This window comes from Diprion similis, chromosome 6 (genome assembly GCF_021155765.1).
Source record: "Diprion similis isolate iyDipSimi1 chromosome 6, iyDipSimi1.1, whole genome shotgun sequence".
In the NCBI taxonomy this organism is placed as follows: domain Eukaryota; kingdom Metazoa; phylum Arthropoda; class Insecta; order Hymenoptera; family Diprionidae; genus Diprion; species Diprion similis.
Window position 1 is genome coordinate 11455784 of NC_060110.1, and position 18806 is coordinate 11474589.

At 36.5% G+C, this 18806-nt stretch overlaps 2 protein-coding genes across 5 annotated transcripts; one reads left to right on the top strand and one right to left on the bottom strand.

Annotated features, from left to right (window-relative positions):
* Positions 1–6043: 6043 nt before the first annotated feature.
* On the top strand, positions 6044–14909 carry LOC124406580 (striatin). The gene is made up of 11 exons (XM_046882016.1): positions 6044–6595; positions 7944–8047; positions 8523–8702; positions 9226–9412; positions 10512–10673; positions 10836–10944; positions 11028–11161; positions 11453–11631; positions 11744–12081; positions 12947–13258; positions 13367–14909. Exons 1-11 carry the CDS (start codon positions 6302–6304, stop codon positions 13534–13536), a joined length of 2169 nt encoding a protein of 722 aa, XP_046737972.1. The 5' UTR covers positions 6044–6301; the 3' UTR covers positions 13537–14909.
* LOC124406582 lies at positions 14860–18187 on the bottom strand. 4 transcript variants are annotated; one of them, XM_046882020.1, is made up of 8 exons: positions 17767–18187; positions 17223–17401; positions 16954–17066; positions 16433–16792; positions 16033–16090; positions 15706–15883; positions 15400–15574; positions 14860–15260 (listed from the first exon to the last, which is right to left on the bottom strand). In XM_046882020.1, exons 1-8 carry the CDS (start codon positions 18043–18045, stop codon positions 14995–14997), a joined length of 1608 nt encoding a protein of 535 aa, XP_046737976.1. In that variant the 5' UTR covers positions 18046–18187; the 3' UTR covers positions 14860–14994. The 4 variants fall into 4 exon arrangements, with proteins under 4 accessions (XP_046737976.1, XP_046737975.1, XP_046737974.1 ...); XM_046882019.1 differs by having other exon boundaries at positions 16033–16093; XM_046882018.1 differs by having other exon boundaries at positions 16325–16792.
* Between the last annotated feature and the right edge of the window lie 619 nt (positions 18188–18806).

Below are 18806 nucleotides of genomic sequence, written 5' to 3' on the forward strand. Positions count from 1 at the left end.
AAATAGAGGAAGACTTCGGTCACAAATGATGCAGATCACTAGAGAGCTCTGCGACCTTTCAGAATTGGTATTCTTAGATCCATGTGTCTAGCTATTTAGTATTAGTAGATAGCACTTCATGTAGCATCATCGAAATCAAAGATATATTAGCTTCGCATATACTTAGCAACCGAATAAGTTGATTCTTGTTTTTATCAATCGTACGTCGTTTGTAGGTGTTTGCAAGCAATTTTCGGTCGATTGTAAATCAATAGTTCAGTTTTTGTTAATAAAATAAATTTGGCTAGGGGATTCGCGTGATTTCTGCCCCTTATGTTATTACTTTTGTTTTAATTTTCGCGAATCAACAATCAACTATCAAACGTCAGGATGGTGTTATTCAACACCAATGAAGGAGAAACAAACGGTTGCCCCACGCGAAATAGAATTTCGATGCAACTTTCAGTCAATGAGCATCTATGGTATTTAATTGGTTACGGTGAGATCTTAGAGCATATACAATGGAGACAGCCTAGTTGCCCTTCGTGTAAGTGGAAAACGTCACAGAGAGGGCAATGGTAAGACGAGCATGTATGTATGTACAGTTCGAACGCTCGCGATAGGTTGACTGACGTCAGCGTCCCGACACTCACGCTTGTCGCATAGGGTCCCGGCGCCCTGTTTGCTGGACATACATTCTGAGCTTATAGCCACGCGCGCGCGAATGTGAAATTAACGCAAAAATGAAAATATAGATACATGTAGCAATATATATTTTAACTTATACCATAAAAACTTAATTAATAATTAACTAAATCCGAGCATTGATTTTGATACTCGGAAGGCTATAAGCTTGTATGTTCAACAAACCCAGGGCGCCAGGGCCCTGTGCGACAAGCGTGAGTGTTCGGGGCGCTGACGTCAGTCAACCTATCGCGAGCGTGGGAGACAGAGAAAGGTACTCGTCTTACTATTCCCCTCTCTGTGCCGTTTTCCACTTAGACGAAAGGGTATACTAGGCTGCTTCCATTGTATATTCTCTCAGGTTCCGATACTAGCTCTCAGTGCTGTCAACAATCTTTTATCTCTTTTGCGCAGCCGAGTTTGTGGGTAGCTCTACCTCTGTCCTACGGAGTTTTTATCTAATCAGTTTCAGCCAATTTCGGAATGCACAAATAACGACTGCACTGCGGACTTACACTGTCGAGAAACTCACAATTCATGCTCACAATCACCGACAACGATTCCGCGCAAGCAGAAGTTATTTCAATCATTACGCGAACTTCCTAGACGAATTTGTTTTATTAATATTGATTGAACTATTGACTTATAAACGACGCGAAACCACGTGAAATCACCTACATACGACCTACGAACGATTCCGTACAAGTAGAACTGAATTCGATGACAAATTGCAACTATGCTAGGGACTAACAGACGCGAATTGCTTAGCCAAATGTTTTTTCCTTAATAAAAACTGAACTATTGACTTACAATCGACGGGAAATCACTGACAAACACCTAAAAACGATCAAAAAGGAAATCAACTCATTCGGCTTTTAATGAGGGGTCAAGTGATCCAGTCAACAGGCAGTGTAGTGATCGTAACAAAATCAATTACAGAAATTATGTTCTTGCTGCAAGAATAACTGAGATCAAAATTTTCATTGGTTATTATCGTACAAGTATTTCTGAATACACGACGAATAAACCAATCGCAACATTAAGAAAAAAATAACATTAATAACACTTAAACTATAATGTTGGCTGCAGAAGTTACGTCGGAAATACTTGGGATGCATCGGAAATACAAACTGAAGTAATTTCGACGTAACTTTTGTTACCAGATCGAAATTAATTTCTGCTAACAGCCTCATATTGGTCTATAGACCCTTGATGGTTCTTGAAAAATCTAATTGGAATGTGCTGTAGAAAATTGCTGATCCGGAAAATATTTCACCGCAAAAGAGATATCCTGCTAAGCCACGAGGTGAGATAGTTCTCCAATCAGCGATTTTACACATCTCAATTCGATTTTAGCAGAATTTATCAAGGCTTTATTGACAATTCCGAAAATCGTAGCACACATCGCTTCGCGGTGAAAAAAGTTTCATTGAGAAACACATAAAGTTTGGTTAGCTGAAACAGACAAAAAATTTACTAGCTGAAACAGATGAAAGGTACGATCAGCCGAAACAGTAAAAAAGTTTGGTAAACTGAAACAGACAAAAGGTTTCAGTAGCTGAAACGGGCAAACGATTTGGTGCGTGCACCGACAAAAATAATGTCGTTGAAGTGGAGACTAAATATTTCTTGGTACACTTGGAAAAAAAAATTAATCCGTTGCCCTGAAATGAAAACAAAATACAGTTACTGAAAAAATACTTTCATACACCTCAGATTTGTTCTATAAATATACTTACAACAAGATTCTTCACCATCACTATACACTCCGCGATTTTTGTGCCCGCGAATTGCCGCGTTTTCTCTCATAACCAAAGAGTATCAAGTCAACGCGCAAAAGGCTCGGTCAATTAAACTTGAAAACTCAGTTGTTAGTAACAGGATCAATTGAAAATCTGAAGGCTCAACACATCAGGCGTGATTTACTTTTTCATATACCGTTTACGAAATTGTCAAGCAAACGGGGGTGATCGATCGATTCGTATTATCAGGGTGGCGACAATTTCGCGCAAAAAGGCGCGGCCGATCAATCCGTCAAAAAATCTTAATTGTCTAGGACTTGTCGCAAAATTCTGTAGAAAATCAATCCGCATCTGCGTCATTTTGAATCCGACACATTGCAATGCGAATTGGTCTTCCGAGATGCGAGTCAAGTCCGGGAGGGAGGTTGGAGGGCATGCATTATTGTATGGCGTGACGGTCGGCGGTCCTCTTCGACGCGAAGTCTTCGGGCTCAGCATCTCTCTCCATCTAGCGTACCACGGAACGCGATAGATGGTCCAGAGATGCGTTTTGCTCATTCAGACGATCACAGAGATCAATTGAATGAAATAATGATAGACAATGACTAAATAATTGAATTCAATAACGACTGGAAAATGATATAGCAAGGTGACAGAAATAGGAAGTTGAACCTCGTTAAAATTTGAAAGCTTACTGATGAATAGTTCGGAGACTCTTATATTTACGAGTCTTTTACGTGTTTCTGCATGACAATCACTGTGATCATTTGACGCTGTGGATTACAAAAGTTAATAACATCGCGGTGCATCACGACCTTCCTACCCTCGCCTGATTCCCAACGAAACCACCGAACGGAGATGTTGAAGAGATTCACACGCACATGTATGTACATCAAACCTCGCGACGGATCCCAAACGGCCACCTACCTACCCGATTACCTATATTCGCTCTGAACGATTCTCCATTCTTTCCAACACACATCATTCTTCCTCATTTGCGCCGTGGTCACTGTGACTTACTTTGTCATTGATTACCTGTGGGGAGTAAAACGTTTTTGTACCATAGTTAGCGAGAGTACTGTTTTAGTGATTGCTGGCGGACTATCGGTACATCAACCTTTTGTAAGATGGATTAAAAACATCCTGCATTTTTCTAAGCGAGCTAAGCCTGTAGTTGATCGACAGTTGCTGGGCATTCAAAAATTGAAAATGATTCAAGATATATCAGGCAAATTGATTATGTTGCATTCTGCCAGACTTTGAAACGATATCAATTAAACAATCGATGGAAAATGTTTAAGCCTCAGGTTTATCCATCATTTAAACGACATCATTGTAATTATATAATATCTGTAGCTAAAAACAATCTGTTATCGCGAATGTTGAGTAAGTGATGGTAACCTGTCGCGATGCTCATTCCACTCTCAGCAACGTGCAAAATTTCTAACTTTGAGTAACTCTGGTAAAATAGGTCAACTCGGATGAGAGAGAGAAAAAAAAATGAATCGACTGAAAGTCAGGCACCGTTGAGGTCGCGAATGAGCCTATCCATGCAGCTAAGAAATCGACGATTTGTGTAACAATTTTTACCGCCACGCCACGTGACAAAGGAGTCCCAGGGAAATACCCGTAACCTAAACACGTGCAAACTCACCAACGTTGCTGAGTAATGGAGAAGTTACTCAGATGTCTCTGCTTAACTCTGAAAAAAACAAAAAAGGAAGCTCGAATTAATTTAGCAAACTGGATTTTATATCATCAGTGTTTTCTACTTCCATATTTGTTTGCCGCATGTTACGCAATGACAAAAATTAGTTTTCAAATGCAGCACATCGAATTACCAAACAATAATTAAAATAAGTTTCCTTACCTCCTCCGGGCTGCTCCACACTTCACGTGTATATATAGTAGTTCTCGTATCTTCTTAGGTCGTACGATGGTGACACATTTTCCATACTACAATAAGAATATAATAAATTATTACTTGCACCGTGTACTTGGATCAGATTTCATGTCACTACAGACTGTCCGTGTCATTATAAGTTACTTCTATGATATTTCAGTGGTTTCTGATTCATTTATAAATGAACTTCAGGAATTAGGACTAGAGGGCTAATAAAATGAGCCCAGATATTGGATAAAATTAATGAGCAGTTAAAATCATTGACGATCAAAAGGGACGTGATGATTAAAAATCATATTGAATATGTACCTTTCAGGTTTATTCACTGTATAGCGTTAAACAGGTGGTTCAATTTTCAGTTTATTGTCAGAGATCAATTGATTGGATTACGTCATTCATACGAGGATCCTTTTATCGATCAATCCCCAGAAAGAAATGCGGACACACATGCAATCGCTCACAGTATTTTCTTACACAGGAAACAACGCCAAAAACAGCTACGCAATAAAATTCTCATTCCACAAACGTGTGTTCACGTGAGAGACGCGATCCACGAACCGAAATCCGAGACACAACTCGCACGAAGGTCACCTTCCGCAAGGTCCGTTTTTTTCAAAATGTTAGAAGTAAAACGACAACGAAAGATTATCAGATCGTTTTCTTGTCACGAAACTTTTGTGACTATATGCAGCGTAGTAATTATACTCGATTCCAAGCCCATTTACACTTTTTGTGTTGCAGTGGCTGACTAAACGGACCGAGTTTAACTTGCTAACAATGCAACTACGCACTTACCGAAAATCAGCCACACAAACAATAACAAACGACACCCGACGCAGAGAGTCGAGAATCGAAATCGCTAAAAGCTGAAGTTGCACGCAAGATTAAACATTTTAAACACGAAACTCACCTTCGATGTCCCTGGCTGTTTTCATGTCAGCAACTCCGTTCTGCAATGGTCTGTACGCTGCATGCCGTTCATTCACTGATCACAGTTAGTTTCGTGGAAATACACTGATCGAATAACGTTACACAGGCTTTTTTTTTCACCTACAGACTATCGGTGCTTGGCCATGTCCCGAATACGTAGACTGTACATAGCAAGTTGAATTCACGACTTACGCAAGTTACGTGGTCCCATTACGGCTGCTCGGAAGCGACTGACGCCGCGCGGCGCTCGGAAACAAGTCTTAACCGGTTGGAAACACCATGCGAGCTGTGCGCAACGCAGTCCGGTGGTATAAAAATTGCCGCGAGTCAGGCGTCGATTGAAATTTTCCAATACGGGATTAAATGAAAATTTCAATCTGTTTCCGTTCGTCATTTCATAGGCATAATAATATTCGACTCTGCATTATCTGGGTACACGCGGTGAGAGATGGTAACGTCAGTTCTTGTCGCCTCTACGTACCGACCGCTAGGCGACTTGTGTTGCGCGTACAGGGTAGGACGGAGAGGGCGTTGCTTGACCATTAATTTATCTCGTCCATTTTCGATTACGAAAAGCCCCATAAGGCTGTTTGTCTTTATATATCTTCAGTCAACGAATGGAGCTAAGGTTCTTATGTTGCCCGTAACATTGTTTCCGGAATCTCACATCCTTAGCTAATATCACTGATCTCTACTATACACAGATCAGTGGCTAATATTCGAGGCAGCCATTGCCCGTCTTGTTGCCGATTTTTTAACGGACAAAATTTGTTTTCATCGGGTGGAGGTTGGTAACATTGTGTAGTCCGATCACAGGCACCTCGTCAAGTGACGTAGTACTCGGTTAACTTGCCTGAGTTAATGACAGTAAATAATTGTACTGAAGCCGTATAAAAACATAGAGAGTTATAAATTGTTGTGAAAACCGTATGTGCTGCATATTCATGTGCGGTAAGCATAGTTCCCCGAACATCAAACGAAGTAAACATAGAATAGAAGCGAACGTCAATCTCTTAGCTCGTAGGGAAGGAAAGAAAGAAGTTGCTGTAATGGCTGCCATGTCATGGAAATGAAGGTGCCCAGTCAAATTTACGCTCAAGTCGTCACTATGGAGCCTAGAAATAGAATGGAGTATAAAACCAGCAGTACTTTGATGGGTCATGACCGTCATGACGAACAATTAGGTAACATGGCAGTCGGAGCGAACACGTCCTACAAGCCTCAAAGTAGCGACGGCGGCAATGGTGACCAAAGGCCGCAATATTCAATACCAGGCATCCTGCATTTCATTCAGCACGAATGGGCCCGTTTTGAACTCGAAAGATCCCAATGGGAAGTCGACAGAGCTGAATTTCAGGTCTGTCTGAATTCATTGTTCACTTGCCAGTACATTACAATATATATCGCAGGTGTTTACATTGCCTTCATACCTTATGATCTTCCCATTTGTCCACTTGCATAAAAAACATGCCAAAGACTGTCGTTGATATAATATCAAATAGGTTTGAAACAGTTCGGAGCACGATTTTGTCTCATGACACTATGTGCACACTGCAAAAATTGTTTCACTTTAATTACGTATCAAAGTGATGTCAAATGTCAAAATTTGATTTACATCGGGTATTGCCATAAAAATTTTTGTAAAGTCTGTTGCATCAAATGTGCTAGAGAATCCATAACGTTTGATATCCATATCTATTTTATTAATTTATCTGATTCACAATAGAATAAAATTCATTAGAAAACCAAATTTCACTATCAAATGATATATGTAACATCATCGGAGACACGAATAGTCTTTGTAAAATCTGATTACTGAATTTTTGCTTACAAAAAATAATGCAAACATGGGACCAATATTGAACTTGACAACACCTCTCAATGTAACAAATGAAGCTTCTTTACATGTCACTGATTCACAAACAGGTGTAATTCAATGGAAGTATCAATATTAATCATTATTAAACAATCAATAACTAGTTAATTTTATATCATTCAAACACTTGTAAATGCATGTACTTTTCAAAGAGTATAGCGTATCGAATTATAATAACACAGATACATTCACTGGACGTCAGTTATTCAAATCAATTCTTCTTCCAAGTACCTATTGAGAAAAATATTAGCCAATTGTGTGACAGTATACCTTAGAAATTAAATAAAAGTATATGAAAAATTATCAGCGCCATGAAGTGTTTGGCAATTTGACTCTCAATTTTTACGGATTCATTCACACAGTTCTATACAGTATTTAGCAAGTCACGTCTTATTGAACTTTCCATTTCAAACATACTTTTTAATGAAATTTCAGAGTCTCCGCTACTTTGTTCGATTGAAAATTAGCTAGGGAATAATGCAGTATGCCAGAGTTAACAGCGAAACATATGGAACTCTTTCTAGACGGAGTAACTTCATTAGTTTGATGTCTATAATTTTGTAAATCTATCAGCTATCCTTGAAATTTAATGATATTTTGATTGTTGATCCTTATTGGATCAATTTCACCAACCTTTGCACTTGTGGCTATCAACTTTGGCTATGAATTTTATAATGCAATAAAAATTTGATACCTTCATGGGGCTTTTTTTTTCAACATTGACTTTATAATACAACTTCTCTTGAAAAAACCATATATAGGATTTCATAGACTTAAGATTCAATTAATAACCCCACTAGAAAATTTTATCTGGATGTTTAATTTACAGGCTCGAATAGCCTTTCTACAGGGTGAAAGAAAGGGACAAGAAAATTTAAAAAATGACTTAGTACGACGGATAAAAATGTTGGAATACGTACTAAAGCAAGAAAGGTAAATTTAAACGAACAGAATGTCAAAGTTTGTCATTAGGGATCAAGTAAAGAAACACTACCAATGTTGTAACTTTTGATGTATAACCAAATTGAAATCAATTTGATATTTTTAGAGAGAGTATAATGCTTTGAAATGAAATTTTTTCCTGATTTCTGTTTCATTACCAATCCTCACAAATGACACAACTCTTGAAGTCTTCATTCAATATATTTGAATATATCAATGTCAATGTTCAAGTAATAGATGCTTTCTATAGTAGAAAATTTTTATTATAAATGGTACTTTTTAAACAAATTCTTTTAAACATTTCGAAACTCACTGTATACCTATTTAAATTATAAATGACCAAGATAGAATATGTGCTATAATTATAAGAACATTGTACACAGTGTCAGATATGCCATTTATTCAATATGCCTTTCCAACTATGTTTCAAATAAATTGAATAAATAATTATTCTTTGAAAAACTAGGGCAAAATATCATAAATTAAAGTATGGTACCGATCTTGTGGTACAAGGAGACATAAAGCCACCCATTTACGACGAGGGAAGTACTTGCGGTGGGTCTGATGGTGGTGGAGGAGATGGTGAGGCTCCGTTTACTTCTGTTAGCAATATAAGCTGGAGGCAGGGCCGACAGCTTCTGAGACAGTACGTATGTTTCACGTCATATTATCATTTTGTTATGAATATGGAAAATTCGATATTTCTGTATTATAAAGCAAGAGTTTATTGTGACGCTGCTTCAGCCATAGAATAATTTTAGGTTGAAATTTCCATAGCGTCATATCTAGGGTCAACACATATCTGTAGTAGTAGCCTTATTCTAACTACAAATAAAGAATAAGTGATACATTTTTCATTATAATAATGGCAGTAATTGTTTGTATCACATTTGAAGAAATGTCCATGTGTTTTTTTTTTTCTTTTTTCTACCAATGAAGCTATTGATTTTTTACATAAAAACATTCAGAACTTCCTATGTGGTGTTATTAAAAATGTACTTTAATTTTTTTTGTCTATCAGCATGGTTCGGCATGGCTTTTGCAAGCATCATGTAATTTTAGTACAGTACCTATAACAATATTTCTTTGCATTAAAGTTCAAGTTTTGCCGTTTTATATGCTGATAGTGTATTGATAATACATCCTGGTCACACCTAGTTATATTACAGGTACTTGCAAGAAATTGGTTACACAGACACTATTATAGATGTCCGGTCAAATAGAGTTCGGTCACTTCTTGGATTGAATAATAATACAGACTCAGATGATCTGAATACACCTGCACTAAATGGCAATGAGTCAAACAAGAGAGCTATCGACAATCAAGACCGACGTCCCCCTTTTAAAAAGCGAGAGGTAAATAGTAGCGTATTACTTATTTACTTACAGTAACTTTTCCAATTGTCACAGCTTACCATTATTTATATTCAAACCAAAAACTCTGATGGCAAACAGTTGAAAAACATACACTATGAAGTAACCAATTTTAAATACAATTTCGTAAAAGATTTTAATGTTCTTATTTGAGTCTCAAGTATACACTTATTTACTGGTGATGGATAATGCTGCAAGGATTTTCGGAAAATTTATCTCTATTTTTGTCCATTGATTATTTATTTTAATCTATTCATAATTTGTGTATATTTTCATGAATTAATGAGAGATTTAACGAATCTGTTCATACACTAAAATTGTGAACATTCTGCTGAGTCATGTGACAATCTTTTTTGAAATGACTCAAATTAGTGACAGGATGTGCAAGTAATTGTCAAATATGTACAAACTTTTGTTTTTGTCTTATCCTAAATGGAACTACGAAATTTTTGATAGGTTCAGCTATAATCAGAAGCAATGAAAAAATAATGAAAGTTAGCATTAATATGCAATGGCTGCTGACCCAAAATTTACACACTGATGATTTCTGTCGAAATGGATAAAAGTGGCGTCCAAATACCATTTGCATAATTTCGGAGTTGGATAGTAATAGCGTGGTATTAAACTAGTTATTTTTTACGTAAATTATTCCAATTAGAGCCCACCAACAGTCTTCGTGATTCATTGATACACAGCTTCATAAAAATGAATACGATTTTTATTTTTTGTTTTTTAATAATTTGTCGATGGTTCTTCATTTCATGAATGGTTCTAACATATGTCTTCGCATTATTTCCTATTTTGCATTGAAATTCAAAAGTTTTCACTAGTAACTATTTTTATAGTTACAAAAGCAACAGGGTAAATTACTGTGGAATTATGATCTTTTGATCGTGGTGAATTGGAAGCTTCTGACACTTCTAATACGAATATTTAGTGAATAGGGTAATAACGGATTGGTTCGATAACTTGTAGTTTTGAATGTTGAAATGCATATGAAATGGTATTAACTATCACACGTGAGACATACAACAGTAATCATACAGTCACTGTATCTGATATGAAATTTTAACCGTTTTAGGCACATCCAACACCTCTAGCTGAAGCTATGATTCTTGATACTGAAGCTGCTGTGATGGCAAACTTCGAGTTTCTAGCTCATACCGATATCGACATGGAAGAAGAAGAGGGAGATGTTGAAGAAGAAATATACGAATCTAATTCAGATACGAAGCCAAACAAAGTAAGAAATGCATAACTGGTAATAGGGTGAAAAAAAAATTAATAACTTGTTCATACTTGTGAAAATAAGGACTGATAGAAAGACGTTTGTCTTAGTTAGGAGTTTCGTTTTCACAGTCTGATACATTTTACTGATTCACTCATTGCCTGTCATTGTATTTAGACATCCATGATACTTGGAGAAGATGTGGATGCTGAAGCAGAAGAAGTATTGAATGAACTTAACCAGCTGACAGAATCTGAGGAATCACAAGGCGATACTACTGATTGGAGTTAGTATATAAGGAAAAGTGAAGTACAAAATTATTTCAAGTTTATTTTTTACAAAAAGATTGACGTACGAATTAAATTTCAGATTCAACAGGTATGGGGTTCCAACAAGATGCAAGGCGCGCTCTATGTCCTGATGAAGAGGGCCTAGATTCTTCATTGGGTTTGGGTGAATTAGCTCAATTAACAGTGAACAATGATGCTGAAGTCGCATATGATGTGAGATAATTCCCAAAAAGATGTATAAAAAATCGATTTGAAAATACTGCCTTCTATACTTTAATATAGATTAGAAATTGGAACTTTGTTTGGATAATATATAATTCTGATGAATTTTATTACAAGGTTTTGATATTATAGTTAATGCTGCATCTGATTTGCAGCAAAAGTGTGTGTTAAGTGCAGTATCCCTGGTCTTGTCTTTCCATTGCTTGAGAACTAAGGAATCTACATTCAATTCTCACTATTTTTGTAAATCGAATTCGACATTAGTCTTTCTCATTAATACAGATGGCTGCAACTACAGAAGAAGCATTCAGAAGAACATGGAGGGCAAAATATACACTTCGTTCACATTTTGATGGTGTAAGAGCTCTGGTCTTCCATCCCACTGATCCTGTACTTATCACCGCTAGTGACGATCATACGCTTAAATTGTGGAATGTCTATAAAACTGTTCCAGCAAAAAAGTATGTATTAAGCTATATGGCTAATAAGTCAATTACAAATACTGCACAATAATTGAATGAATTCGATTCAGTAATAAAGTTTATAAATTTTACATAAGGTTTCTTATTACAGATCAGCATCATTAGACGTGGAACCTCTATATACATTCAGATCACATACAGGACCCGTATTATGTCTTGCTATGAGTAGTTCTGGCGAACATTGCTACAGTGGTGGTTTAGATGGCAATATACACTGCTGGGCACTTCCATCGGCCAATATAGATCCTTATGATTCATATGATCCAAGCGTCCTTAGTGGAACACTGGCAGGGCATACTGATGCGGTATGGGGATTGAGCATGTATCATCCACGATCCCAACTACTCTCTGTTAGTGCCGATGGATCCGTAAAACTTTGGAGTCCACAGAGCAAAGTTCCTCTTTTAAACACGTATACTTCTGAACAAGGTTAATATGTCTTCTATTCATACATATATACGCTTCTTACTCTAAAAGTCAAGGACAGGTGAATTGAAATAAAAAAAATTTGATGAAACGTTCTTGGGCCAAAATAGACACGTGTACCGATGTTTCACTGAATGGGCATGTATTAGGGAAAAAAAATATTCGTAACTTTTTTCGATATCAGAAAAGTTTTACATTTTTTCCGGAAATGATTCCTGAACATGCTAGTCATCTTTTTCAACTGCCTTACAGTTTCCACATATTTTACACCCAATGATGGTACGCAAATTTCCATTGCATAATAATGTTGCTCAAAATGCAAATACAAAATTACACTTGTTACCCTGTCTAATGTCGATCTCGACATTTCCACGGGATTATTTACATATTTACATTCAATGATCATAGTTCTACCGCCATTTTGTTGTTATGAACACAAATCCTTTTACGTTATGGTATTTTGATATCTGCATAATGGGTTGTAATAACAGTAGACGTGAAAATTCGGAAATTGATATTGGGCAGGGTTATCTCGAAAGTAAGCAATTTCATCTCAGTGTTGTAAAGATAGGTTCACGCATGTGTAGTTCAGAATTACTTCACTTTCATCCCATGGGAGATCACTTTCGTCCCTAGGGAGAAGAAATTGACCACTCACGTCCTGCAAAACTACTACGCAAAGCGTCATCACTTTTCCTTCACTTGTTATGAATATTTTCGTGTGAACTCAGGCCAAAAGTATCAGTACTCGCGGCGCTCTGGCGCCACCTTCACGTTCATCTCGATCGCTAACTTTCGTTTTTTGTCACACGATATACTACTGTAGTAATGAGTCTGTCCTAAAAAAACGTGATTTCACTTTTCACAGATGGGATCCCTACTTCAGTTGATTTTATCAGAGATGAACCAAACAAGTTAGTAGTGGCTTATGAAAGAGTATGTGCAGTATTCGACACAGAAACAGCAGCTATAGTGGCACGACTTGAAGTAAATGGAATTAAGGGAGTGAACCGTGTTGTTGCACATCCGACACTACCGTTAGTTGTAGCAGCGCATGAAGACAGACATCTTCGGTTTTATGACCATCGCTCAGCTACGTTGGCCTATGCAATGGTGGCCCATTTAGGTGCTGTTACGAGTCTCGCTGTTGACCCCAATGGCCTGTATCTACTTTCAGGAAGTAAGTTTACTCATAATTAAATACAAAGTCGTTTTCTTTGAATAAATGTTAAATCGAGGGAAAAGTTGAAATGCGACAATGCAAACAATATTTTTCATTTTATTCTAGGTCACGATTGCAGTATACGGTTATGGAACATGGATAACAAAGCTTGTGTTCAAGATATAACAGCACATCGCAAGAAGTTTGATGAAAGTATCCTAGACGTAGCATTTCATCCTTCGCGACAGTTTATCGCTAGTGCTGGGGCTGACGCTCTTGCAAAGGTGTATGTCTGAATTCAGATGCAACTTTTATCTTTATAGCAGAACGGTTTTGTACTCATGTTCTTTTTAAATAGTTTTACCTGTATGTACCACTTCCAATTTTATTTTATTTTTTATCAAACTACCCAATGAGAACAGTATAAATGTATCAAAATGCATATTCCGATACTCATATTATAGGAAATTATTATCCATCACATTTTATTCAAATAATTTAAAATATAAACGCTATTTGTTGGTAATCGTCTTAACCCTTCAACAACGGAGGACGTTCGAACATTGCTGAATCCTGCCGTCAAAGCGTAATATACACACATATAGACAATTTGATTGTAATTAATATTTTAATACCATGGTAGTCTATTGATCCAGATCAGCTGCCACAAATCGTAGTATTGACGTACTGCAGATCATGATTGTCAGACTTGAAACAAAAAAGGAGACCAAAATCGAACTCCACACGTTATTTTGTAATTATGAAATAATCAAGTTTTATGTACTTTTCTTCGGACTGATAAATTAAAAAATCAATTTCTATCTCAAATTCCTGGGCTGGAACTTACGTTTGATGATGGTCCGTTGAATTAGCGAAGAAAGCAAACTTGTAGTCAATCATATTGCTCTGTGACCTTCAATTTTACAAGAGAGCAGATAGTAGCAGATGTAATTTGCCAGACGATCATACGTCATGCGAGCTTGAAGGGTTGAGCGGATTTGCAACGTACGGAAGGAAGGGGATCCCCTGTGTAGAATGTAATTAATTAATTATTAGACCTAATGTTTAGTAAAACCCCTTCCGAATCGTAAATCCAGGGAGCGCACTGCCGCGGTAGCATAATATTTATCCTTATGTTAACTATTTATTACTGAAATCACAGTTACTGCTGCATAGCTACTGAGGATTATTATGATAATATGATAGTGTTGTCTCAAGCTCTGCTGAAAATCTCTCGTTACAGTCTTGTGCTACCTTCTGTATCAGTTGAGGTCAGCATATGGTAATAATAATGCATAAGTTAATTATAATATTATAGTCATAATATTATTAATAACAATAAATTATAACTGTGTGTTTCACTGTAATATATTGTATTTAACCCATTCGCATCTGTAAGCGCGAGCTACAATAATAAATCTGAAGGATTATTATCAACAAGTGAACTCTCAGTTTTTCTGGCAGTCGTATCAAAGTTTTCAACTTATGGAGCTCTGTGAACTTTGAAGAACTTTCGTCAAACAGTGCATACCGAAGTGACCAAATAAAATCTCAAATAAAGTACAAATGCGTCCTTGGTGAAAAACTAATTGGGAATGTAGGTGAACCATTATTGTATCTTCTTGAAAAAGAATTTATTGTAACAGGTAATATATCTATAATACGTCAATTGAATGTATAAAGATCATCCAATCATTTTAATACAGTTTCGCATTTACCCAATATCCTAATCTCATACCTTAACTAGGATTTATTCAAAGGTACATTCCGTTGACTAAGTAATCAGCATCATGCGCATATGGTCCATGACCACGCCGGCCTCGTCGTCTAACCATTCTTAATCGACAAGCTATCAAAGCAGCCATTAACGCGGTTGTTGTTAATCCAAGGGCTAACGATATTACTGCACCCCTTGGTCTCAGATCTCTGTCCTCATTACTGTCTTGCAAACGGTCCATAGTTAAGTGACCTTTTATTTCTTCATTTGACTGCTCGACAAAGATCTTTGTCTCCGAGTGTTCTGCAAATACGTGAGAATAAGGAAAAACAGTTGATAAAGTATACGCGAAACTTTGAAAAGGCGATAACATGTCTCAAAGTTTCTAGAAAAAATTTCGGTTACTTATATAATGTCTGTAAAACAAATTCGTAACACATACTATGTGGTTTAGCTGTGTCTGCTATATTGTGGTGTGACTTTTTGTTTATTTCAGAGGTCACGCTGTCATGTATTTCAATTTTTGCTTTTGGAATAATCGAATTCTTCTGCCCTATAGATTTACTCGATTGCACCACATCTGTTATTGGCGGAGTGTTACCTTTATTTTCATCATCCTGAAATATGCATTATAGTTAAAAAAAAACTCGTATTAAATTACAAACTTTAATGTTGGCAAATTCAATGCAGAGTCAGTGAAATTTACACTAGTCATAGTCAGAGTAAAAATGAAAGGCTATACTATTACTTTATTGCACAATGGAGGTTTGGCAGTAATTTGAGGCTGTAATTTTGGCATCAGAGATGGAATATTTTGTTGCGTTGGCGATATCGAAGGTGGCTGTTGTGGCTGACCTTCCTGCCAATTCCCATTATCCGGTGGATAGTATGGAACATATTGTCGATTTTGATCTATATAAGCACTTCTATCAAAAAAAGAATACATACAAATTTAGTTTTTCCAGTCCAAGATATCAAATCTTAGCATTTAAGATTATTTAAAATAAAACATTTTCATAGTAGAGATCAATTTATATTATACACAGTTTATATTGATACAATTTATTTGACATACCCATCACCACCTTCACCAATGACTCCTGGCCCTTTGTGGTTGAATATATGCGATTGTTCTGCTGTAAATACAAATTTAAAATCACAAATCTTTACAGCAATTGTGTGTATACATTTTTTAAACTGGCAGCATGAAAAGATTTTAACGAAGAGAAGCTTTCAACAAGAATTCAGTATAACTTACGACGATCATGTATCTAGCTTTCTATGATCTAATTATGAAATTATTTTCAAAATTTTCCGTCAAATTTTTAGTCTCTTTTTATCTGTTGTAAAAATGACATTGCACTCACGCTCGTATGGATTAGTGTTGCTTGGTCCACGAAATGAATTGATGGAATTGAAATTTTCTTTACTTTGTTCATATAAGGGTTGATATTCCCACTGATATCTTTGCGAACCTAAATTTACTTGTGGTTGTGAAATAACAACTTGCTGAGGGTATTGTATTCTTTCCTGCTGTGGGGCTAGTTGATGACCCGACAGCTGCCAGGCTCTGGAATCTTTCTCTTCATGCCCATATGCAGCATCATAAGGTTTGTGATGCTGCATTGATGGCTGATATTTAGCTGAATTAGCTGGCGCTGACAAAGGTTGTTGTTGGATTACAATCGGTGGAGGCATCGAAGGTTTCTTAGTGGGACATCCCAATTCCGATGCTTCATCGGAACCATCAGCACATTGTGGTATACCGTCACATGCGTTATATATAGCGATGCAATCTCCAGAAGTGCGACATTCAAATTGATTTCGGCTGCAGGCTATGTATAAAAATTGCCACGCAAGGATTTGTTTTGTATCAAATTGACCTTCTTAAATATGATATTATATGCAAGATGTAAGAATATATTAGTTGAACACCCTATTTCGCACTGTTGAAAGTTGAAAGATTTCCTTGCTGATTACAACAACGAAAGCTTACCTGGTTTAACTGAGGCAGCAGTTGTTATAATGACTACTTTTGACATTTCAGTAACTGCAGACACAGTGGGTTCCAGAACAGAATATTCTGCAGGTGAGTTATCTGCTAGCTTTCTGTTAAATTAAAATCAACAGAATCAGTTATTTGCCCAGAAACATGTACAAAAATATCAATCACAACTGCATTATCCATTTTGTACGATAAAAATTTTAAGTGTAGTAGAATGTACTAAAATTCTGAACTGGAAAATTTATAGCTGTGATGTATACCTCAGAGATTGAAGATCATGATCTTGCTGTGTCCTTCGAATTTGTTCTTCAAGTTCAACAGTACTTCGGGAATTGAGATTCATAGTGAGGACTGCGCTGGTATAATTAGCATGACTCGTAAACTTACACTTGAAGTCATCGGGTGGTCCACAATGGAAAAGATAACAACTTCCTGGTCTCTGAATTGTTAAGAAATTGGGATATAAGTACATGTCTTAACATTCATCAGAATGCCACAGTGTGTCAGGGTTGTGCCTCACCGTTGTGACAGAAAAACATCAAAATTTGTCCCATTTATGATTTATAAATCACTGACATTACAAGAAAATTATAATTATACCTGCATACTGATTGTTCTTCCAAAATATTTCGGCAGTAGATAATATAATTAACGTATAGTACATACATGATAAATCGACTACTTTAGACAGAAGCTGATTTCTAAATTCAAAACGTGAGTTTTTTCAAGATTGGTAATAGTCACTATCCACGGGATGGAGGGGTTGAATTGAATATAGTAAAATACAGTAGTGATAAAATATACCTTTTCTTCGAAGACGAAAACATCGCATTGCTCAGTTTCGCAACAAAGTCTGAGACATTCTTTTCGGGAATCCAAATCTATCTCGTTAATATACTTGGCCCCCATTTCTTGAGAATCCTCAGTCCTGATGATCTTGTTCTTATGGACATCGAAGCTTTCGACGCACATTTGTAAGTCGATGTCTACGCGTTTGTCATTTTTTTGGGGTACATTTTCACCGTTAACACAATAAAAAATTGTTACAAAACTCAGAAGAATACGTAGAACTTGATAAAACATGACTGAACTCCGAGTAGTGTAAGTTGAGAAAACGCGCAGGCTTGAGAATAAGCTTAAAACTCGAATCGATAATTACGTTTTGTTATACCGTACATACCTATAACACTGATAATGATTGGGCCAGGTTATCGAGTTCATGTAAAAGACCCTTGCATACACAGATCACATTATAACCGATAACAGTGTCGCGTAACACAAGCTATTTGGAAAACATATGCGCCATGAATGCGGCAATTTGATTTTTTTAAGCAAAAATTTTCCGCATAAGCTCAAAAAAATAAGCTCAGAAATATGCGCATTTCGAGGGTGCGCCGCGAGCATATAACTTTGAATTAAAGGTACATACATACAATCGTTCATGAGGCACGCGTTTGTTACTGCAATAAAGAATGTTAAACATGATTACAGCTGCAGATCGTTGCATAAATTATAATTAAACACATTGATGATTGATCATGCAGCATTTGTTATTTTCGATGGTTTTTTTTTATACGAGATCACGTCATATGTCAGCATTATGTTAACAGATATTTATTATTATGTTTATGAAATGAATTAGGGTGAATTTTCTCGTAATCTACAGAAGCGTAAACCTATTAGGCGAAAGCTCACGCATTGGTGGATTCAAAGTTGTTAAAATTTCAGTAGTGACTCAGTACTTTTAATCCATTGCGAATGAAGGTAAATTTATTAATAATAGTTATAAACAGAAGATTAGAGGTTCATACTAGATAGTAACAAATACAGTGAATCTGCAGTTC

Coding starts and splice junctions, on each gene's coding strand:
- LOC124406580 (XM_046882016.1), top strand. CDS start 6,302: ATGGAAATGAAGGTGCCCAGTCAAATTTACGCTCAAGTCGTCACTATG. Junction 9,413..10,511: donor CCCCTTTTAAAAAGCGAGAG/GTAAATAGTAGC, acceptor TAACCGTTTTAG/GCACATCCAACACCTCTAGC. Junction 11,162..11,452: donor ATGCTGAAGTCGCATATGAT/GTGAGATAATTC, acceptor TCATTAATACAG/ATGGCTGCAACTACAGAAGA.
- LOC124406582 (XM_046882017.1), bottom strand. CDS start 18,045: ATGTTTTATCAAGTTCTACGTATTCTTCTGAGTTTTGTAACAATTTTT. Junction 17,402..17,766: donor TTTTCGTCTTCGAAGAAAAG/GTATATTTTATC, acceptor TTAACAATTCAG/AGACCAGGAAGTTGTTATCT. Junction 15,575..15,705: donor AACCTCCATTGTGCAATAAA/GTAATAGTATAG, acceptor TGCATATTTCAG/GATGATGAAAATAAAGGTAA.